At 39.6% G+C, this 8,272-nt stretch overlaps 1 protein-coding gene across 1 annotated transcript; it reads right to left on the reverse strand.

Annotated features, from left to right (window-relative positions):
- Positions 1 to 671: 671 nt before the first annotated feature.
- Positions 672 to 8,054, reverse strand: atp5f1d (ATP synthase F1 subunit delta). The gene is made up of 5 exons (XM_036586876.1): positions 7,797 to 8,054; positions 7,008 to 7,161; positions 4,973 to 5,061; positions 1,856 to 1,997; positions 672 to 810 (listed from the first exon to the last, which is right to left on the reverse strand). The coding sequence occupies exons 1-4, from the start codon at positions 7,914 to 7,916 to the stop codon at positions 1,875 to 1,877; spliced, it is 486 nt and encodes a 161-aa protein (XP_036442769.1). The 5' UTR covers positions 7,917 to 8,054; the 3' UTR covers positions 672 to 810; positions 1,856 to 1,874.
- Between the last annotated feature and the right edge of the window lie 218 nt (positions 8,055 to 8,272).

Here is an 8,272-nt window from a genome sequence, read left to right on the forward strand (position 1 = left end):
CTCATAAAGCTTGCAAGTATTAAGTATTGTTTTCACAAAGGTAAGTGGGTTTTAGTTACAGTATATTTGGATCTCATGATGAGACCTTGTTGTATTGGTACTCCTTGCCAGTTCAGTGTGTGAGGAACAAGAGCAAGCTCGATCATGCTGCTGTGAAAGCCCGCCAACGCTTGTAAAAGAGCTTGTGGTTTTGTCTTCTGGAACTCCAGTCAGCACATGATCACAGCTCTGCAGTTAACCTGCACTTAAGAAAATCCCACACTTTCATATGGAACCCTGCTTCAGTGGGCACTACCCATTGGCACTGCCATGGCAGTCTGAGGTCAGTATGATTGGCAAAGGCAAGAAAAACTCTGGAGTACCATGGTTGCTCATTTAAAACTGGAAATGCAACAAGGTAAACTCGGTGTACAACCTGACACCTATACCTGCATCATGTTCTGATATTTTTTTAAGAAAAGGACACAGAGATAATCTTGTTTTCATTAAACAAACCATGAAAAAGAACTACGCCTAATTTGACTGGATTTCCACAGAACCCTACTGCCCTCTTCTGGCACTATGTGGTACTGCAGTCACTAATCTGGCTGACACTAAAATCTGAAAAGGCACAATGAAACACACAGAAATGCCTCATATCAAACACAGAAATGAAAAATGCAACAAAACAGTTAATTCCAAATAAATTTATTGGTATGTTTGTCCACTGTACAAAGTAATCCATACGACAAGCGGTTACTGACTTCACTCGGGATGGGGAACCAGCAAACATGGAGACCTTTTTTCCCCCCAAACAAAACGAATTCCAACCTGGAGACAAACAGGTATTTGCTGTGGTTAATTCTACACAGAATAGCGCTACACTGTTCACATTATCACTTCCTTTATTCAGTGGTGAACCGTTACTACAGAGCTAGGCTTTCAGTTCAGGCTATAAATGCCAAAACATGGTCACAAGCAAAGAAAAACATCTATAGGACAGTGCTAACTTCTGCTAGCACCCCTATAGAATTCTAGTAGTGTGATAGTGCTAAAAAACAGCAATTCACAAACAATTTTGGCTCTTCTATCTTAAACAGATATTTGAAGCTTGTAAAAACATTCTATGTTTTAAATGACTGCTTGTAATGGACATTAACATATTTTACCTAGTATGTAGCAGATTACAGAGATTCTTTCAGTTAAGAGCACCGGCATAGAGCTACCACTGTTTTCCATTTCTAACAACTGACAAACACATTGATCAGGCAACCACTCAGTCAGTGACATATCTAGAACTTCCAGAAGGCCTAGAGTTATGTTCCATACAAAATTGGTCGACCCACTGTAAATCAAAACATGAGCGAGTGATTCTACTTTCAATTCCTATTTACAACAGTGGTTAATTTGACATATCAGGCCAGGGTTGTTCGGTTTATCCACAAAGGGCAAGTATAGTTGCAGGTTTTCATTCCAACAAAGCAGGAGATCACATGATCAAGTGTTTGACAGCTGAGAGCAATTGATTAAACAAAGTAGAATCAAGGGAGCTCCTGCTTGTTTGGAATGTAAACCTCCAGCTACACCTGCCTTTGGACATGCAGAGTTTCAATACAACATGCATGATAATTCTATTGAATAAAAATAACCTAAAAATGACTTTTTTTTATTTTACAGAAATCATTGGATGTACACTAAAGGCCTGAAGGCCCTGAGGGTTCCCACTGCCTGTTCTTAAAAAATTCTCAATACTATTTTACCGTTATTCACTATTACACAATCTGTTTTCCTATTTACTTTCTCTAGTCCAGCGTCCACATGATGGAAATGCATTAAAAATGAAACTATTCTTTGAGTGTAATTCTGGGATACATACCACTAAGCAGGCGACAGCATTATTCCAGAGCTTTGACGATGGCTTCGTTGGCTTCTATGCTGATCTGAACCTCTGCCCTGGACACCTCATCTGAAGCGCTGACCAACTCTGACTGGGCCTTCTCCAGGTTAGCTTTAGCCGTCTGCAGGAGAAATCATTTCGTAAGACAGATGTTTGGTTTCCACTGGTCTAGTCCAGAACCTGCTTAAATCTTCGTCATTTTTTCCTTGCTGCGCCAGTGCAACAGATAAACCTGACCTTTCCTCATTGCCCTCAGATTTCACGTGTGAATAAGTAACATCCTGCACATTACTTTGCAATCATGGACACAACTGCTCTTTTACATAAACACGTACACTCGAGGTCAAGCACAAAATGTTAAAAAACAGTAGCACTTGTGTGGGGGTGACGACACCTCTCCAATACTAGAGCAAATTAACATGGCCTCTTTCCTGTGAGAGACATTTGTTATGGTGGCGATTACACAGCTGTAAAGGCCAAACATTGCTGGGAGTTAAAGGTCTCCCAGTGGGGATTTGACACATCTGCTCCACTTCAACAGGGACTGACCTTTCCTTCCTTATTAACCGCACAGGCCCCCAAGCCCTGCTATCACTAGGAAGAATAGAAAGTCATCCATTTCTATGGAGTGAACTTGACAGTGCACTGCACTCTAGTGGAAAAAGCCTCCTCTGAAGGCATAAAGAGGTCCATTTAGAATGAGTATGTGTCTATGCATGGTTATATTGAATAGCATACATTTATGTAGGGGAGGCATTTAATTGGAAGGGGGGGTGGGTTCACATTTTTTTGGAGATTTAAAAAGCAGAAATCACAAATAAAATATTAAAATGTTGGCAAGGACTAATTGGATTCTGCCAAGACCTCTGAAGTCATGTGTCATTCTGCAATCGGCATTATGCCCATATTAAAGAAAGATTAGATTAGATCCAGTTTCTATAACAGAAATTAATGCCATTTACAAAAATTGAAAATTGTCACGTCACACCATGAGGGTCCTCTGAATTATAAGGCTGTTTAGAAGTCACAATACAAATGCTACATACAAGCTTCAAGGAAGCTTCTGCTCCTGCACACTGAAATGTCATCACATAAGTGCAAGTCTACTATTAAACTTCAACACTATTATATATCAGAGCTACTCAAACTACAGCCTGAAACCACCAAAACCTCTTAACTAGAATATTTGACCAAACTTGCTGGCGTGCATGGGGCATTTCGATGAGGTTGCCAGTCATATGGTGTGCAAGGCAGTGTTAGCGTGCACGTAGCAATGGTTGCATTCCAGCTCCTCAACGAACTCATAATTTAGAGCAGTGGTTCTCAAACCGGTTGGCAAAACGTACTGGCATTAGAACATTTCAGTTCACAGCAAACCGCCACTCATTAATGTCATAAAGAAAACCAGCTTAGTCCCAGAGACATGGACATGGGCTCAACGTAAAATGATGACATGACTTCAGACGTCTTTGATAATGCCACTAAATGATACTGCTTTTTTATATGGTCTGAGAATCCCAAAGAACAGATTCTGCAAACTCCACTCAGCTACCTTAGAAGAGTACAAACACATCTATACAAGCACCGATATGGGACTTGCGGGCTGGTGGATATATATTCAATATTTTTCATGTACATATCTGCTGAAGCCAGTGCAGTTACATAAACATTTATAAAATGCAGACATTAGGACTGCATCTAAGCACTAAATAATAGAATATTTATTCCTACAGGGATAGAAATAAATAGGGATACACTGATATCATGACTGATATCAGGTATCGGTACAATATCGTGCTCATTTACTCGAACTCGTACTCATAAAAATTCACCGTTACCAACAACCTAATACCAGCTGTGATGTAAGCCGAGCTTATAAACGCACACATACAAAACGAACGCAATCACAACTGCTTCCCCAATATGGGTGGAGACACGCAGGTCAACTAAATGGAGATAAAAAAAAAAAGTCAACATTTCCTAACAAAATCCCTCTAACAAACACTCAGATGCGCAGCATGCTGTTTTGAATGAAACAGCTTTATTTGAAACTGTCCTTAGACAGAGCTGTCTGTAGAGGCTATTTCACATATAAATCTTAAGCTTTGTCTGTACACAATGGTCTATACAAATTTAAATTGTGAGTAACCAAAACCACGATTTCTAAAATCACAGTCAGTGTATGGCTTTAGAGGACATTCAGCTACAGCTTAACCAGCCAAACAGAATACTCCCAACAAGGCATGAAACTCAAAACATGAGCTCTTTGGATGTGATTCCTGCTGTTGCTGTGCTACAGAGACTGTTGTTGAAAGAGACTCGATCCAAGGTAACTAATGAATAGCTAGCTAATACACATTGTTTAAAATCAGCTAGATTTGTGATTTAATTTTTAAGGTACATTGCACTCACTTACACCAGCAACTAGTGGGGTATTTAAGTAGGTTACTCAGAATAGTATCAGGCGCTGTATTGGCGAGTCCTAAAAAATATTTACTCATCAGAAAAAACTGGTATCAATGCATCCCTAGAAGTAAACATAAGAATCTAAACATTACACTCCTCTGGAGTTCAATACATACTGTCAACAAATGTTGGTTTGAAATTTCAGGCAAATCTAAACATCTGTCTGATGCTGATAATTTATAAGATATGATTACGATATCATTATGAACCCCTAATCAATTCTAGACCTGTCTGCCATTTGTCAGGAGTTTCTCTGCTCTAACACAAGATTAAAGGTAATGTTAGTTTGCTAATAAAGCTTGAGATCCTTGTCTCATGAATACAGAGGTGCATTCAAAATGTAAAGAAGATTTTTCCCTCCCTACTTGATTCCCTACAAGGACATTGGTGTCAAACATGTCCTAGAAATCCTACTAACTGACGTTACAAACTTGTTTGTAAAACTACAACTTCTCATGCTGTTCTTCAGTAAATAACAGATCTCAACAATAGCCAGTTACATAAAATAACATGGTGATGGATGTTCAAGTGCAGATGTGGAAAAACACAGGCAAGGCTTTTTCCCTCATTTTCCCTTGTACCACTTAACAAATGTAAATAATTAGTCATACAACATTATTATTTTCTTACTGCAAGGTCCAAGCTTTCCAAAGGAAAAGCCTCCTCAGCAAGCAGCTGCACTGAAGAGTCAGCATTGACGGTGACTGAACCACTGCTCACTGTAATACAAAACACCACAGGTTTATGGAAGGGTCACACATCTCTCATCACAAATGGAAAAGCAAATAATGATATGATTCCAGTTGAATTGGCAAACACTTTAAAAATCCATGTGGACCTGCCTGTGCAAGTGAGGTTTTGATGAAGCAATTAAATTCAACTTATTCATAATGCTATCACAGCCATCAGCCTATCTTAAAATATCTTGCGACGCAGACTCATACCATGCAATTAAAAACGTCAACAGCTTATTTCTGCTCATATACAAGCTTACCCCTGTGTTATGACAAGTTCAGTAACTAAACTAAACATAGTGGGCATGTCGTAAACTTAAGACTGCACGATATGCCTCATCAAGTTGACAAAACTCATTAATGGTGTGTTTTCACAAAGTGTCAATCTCAGAACTCATATTTTACGCTCTAATTCACATTACAGCGCAGGCAAGTCCGTTTTGCATGACATGGAAAGCGAAAAGTAGTCTAATTTACTGTTAGTAGTAGTATTTGTGAACTTTCCATTACATTATAAAACACTCAACAAAACCTTAAGATACATTCCCTCAAACATCAGACCTTAATGTCAAAACTAAATAACAGAGTTGGTGGCATCTCACCTCCATCAGTAACAAACAACAGCAAAATTCATGTCACTGTTTCACTGGTCAATTGTTAAGGACGTAAAATGTGCACAACATGAAGGGCACTTCCATCAATGCCTTAAAAATCCTGCATAATTAAAGATGTAAACGGTCATGCAAAGTGGTTTGGTGTGAAATGCTCAATTCTACAGACTCACATTTCTTCATAATTGTGGGGACAGAAGTCAAAATCTGAAGCATTTAATGTCTTTAAAAGCTACATGACAGAAATTACATGAAATGGTTAGGAATAATACCGGAGACACGGCTTATATGACAGTTTTAAGATAAAGTTTTGCCCTATTACCTTTTTTGTTATCTATTCATGACTGAGAGGTACATGGAAGGTGTTGTAAAGCAAAATAGTCCCTAAAGATTCACCACTATTGTACCATTATCAACATCATACACAAAAAGTTCAGAAGACATGTAGGTTCCCGAGCTGTTTTGGATAATAAATTAAATGGTCATATTTGTGTTGGAGATCATGTCCCCTGGTTCCCATCACCACCATAACGAAGAAATGAGTATGTTTCTGTATTGCACCATTTTGCATCAACCCACTCCAAATGACTGTTTACAACAATAACTGAACTGTGCAGATTTTTTTAAAAACTTTTATAACGCAAATTTCACAAGCTCCAAGGAGAGGAAGTCATCACCACCATTTTGTCCTTTCTGAATGCATTCAGGACTGTTGGAGCTGTTCAGCTTGGTACAATGAATGGAAGTTCTGCAGCTACAGCAAGACAGGGCCTCTAAAAAAAAGACAAGGAAAAAACCTGCAGAACACTCTGCAACATATAAGCTGAAGGGCTTTGATGGTTCTTTAAACTGCACAAAAAAGGAAATAACTGAAAATGAACTCGCTTCAACCTTAGTAAACCAAAAAAAAGGTTTGTTAGCTGTAATATTTACAATACTTCTTGAAACCCAGTGTTCTGTTTTGTCATTCGACCAAGAGACAACCCCTAAGCTTTTCTTTGTCATTTGATAAATGTTATTGTTGCGCTCCATTAAACATACTACTACAGGTGTGTAAAGCACACACACACACACACCATCTAAAGCGCTTAGACTTCTGGGTCATGTGTAAAGTTAAAAGTGTTTGCGTCTGGCTTTTGCTACCCTATTTAATGGAATGTATCTTTGTTAGACTTATTTGATTTCTTCACAGTGTATAGACAAGACTTTTCCCACTCCACTTTGTCATTTGACAAACAGAATGGACGCTTGTGCACTCGATTCATGGAGATGAATCGAGAATTGATCAAAACATACATCTACAGCGGGACAAAACCTCACCAAAATACTTGGCTGAAGATCCATCCTCACTGAAGACGGTGACCACACCAGGCCGCAGCACTTGCAGTGTGGGGACGTGGGCTGGAAGGATACCAAAAGCACCGGTCAGTGTGGGGACATCAACCTGTCTTACACTGGCCTCCTTGAAGAATACCTGCAGAGAGCACAGACATACTGTTAGGGTTTACACTAAAAAAGGACGTGCATGAGGGTCAAAAGCTTAAGTACCTAAATTATTTGCAAAACTTAAAGGGAATTCAAGGAAAAACGGGCAACTTAATCGCCTGTCTTCTTTTTGTATATGTTCTCTTTAACCAACCATTGAAAGGTAATGTTAACTTTATCCTGAACTCCTACTGCAAGTCAAGGTGAAGCGGAGCGCTGGCATGACAGCTTAGAAGCTTAAGAGCTAGCTAGCTAAGCTAACTAGCTAACCTAGATTAACCGTTTAACCGTATAATGAAATTTCGTGAGACTAACTGGAGCCTGAAACAGAAGTAAACGTTCAGCAAAACTAGCTAATTCAAAATGAAAACTCAGTGTAGACAACATTACACTACACACAGGGCTCAACTTTAGCAGTAGCACAAGCTAACGGCTAACCAATACAACGAAGTCCTGCAACTGTTCGCTAGCAGCAAGCTAAGGACTAAAAGCAGCGACTGGCACACAATATTTAATAAATTGTAAATATAGCAAGCATTGTAATAAGGTATTATTAATGACTTGCATCTTAAAATATGTAAAATAGTGGTCGGGTGGCGTGTGGAGCAGGCCGAGTGTCATTACCTCGTTCGGCGAGGCGAAAGTGAAGGACATCTGGGGAGAAGCGCTGGTAGCTTCGGCGTAAAACCGAACCTGCCGGAGAGCGGGAGCCGCACGGCGAAGGAGGAACCTTGCTGCCATCATTTTGCCAAAGTCTGTGAAGAAACGGACCTTTACAGTGCACAGAAATACAAACCAGGGGTCCCCCAACCCGAATCAGTCATTCAGTGCTTGGCGGACAGAAAGGGCATCGGAGCTACCCAAAAGTCTATGCGGGCTGCTCGTGCATCATGGGAAATGTAGTACCTACCCGTACTGCCTCTCATATGTGCATTATATCCTTTATAAAGAGCAGATATTCCATTAAAATTTCTCTCCAAACTTCTGCATAATTAAATCATTAAGATGTAAACCATTAAGAGTTATTTCATAAAAATGCTCCGTCCTGGAGAAACGTAGTGAGAATTGTTCACAGTGGGGACCAGAGAAAACTACTTACA

Source organism: Colossoma macropomum, unplaced genomic scaffold (genome assembly GCF_904425465.1).
Source record: "Colossoma macropomum unplaced genomic scaffold, Colossoma_macropomum, whole genome shotgun sequence".
NCBI lineage: Eukaryota > Metazoa > Chordata > Actinopteri > Characiformes > Serrasalmidae > Colossoma > Colossoma macropomum.

Coding starts and splice junctions, on each gene's coding strand:
- atp5f1d (XM_036586876.1), bottom strand. CDS start 7,916: ATGATGGCAGCAAGGTTCCTCCTTCGCCGTGCGGCTCCCGCTCTCCGG. Junction 7,162..7,796: donor CTTTCGCCTCGCCGAACGAG/GTAATGACACTC, acceptor TGCTCTCTGCAG/GTATTCTTCAAGGAGGCCAG. Junction 1,998..4,972: donor TGGAAAGCTTGGACCTTGCA/GTAAGAAAATAA, acceptor TTTCTCCTGCAG/ACGGCTAAAGCTAACCTGGA.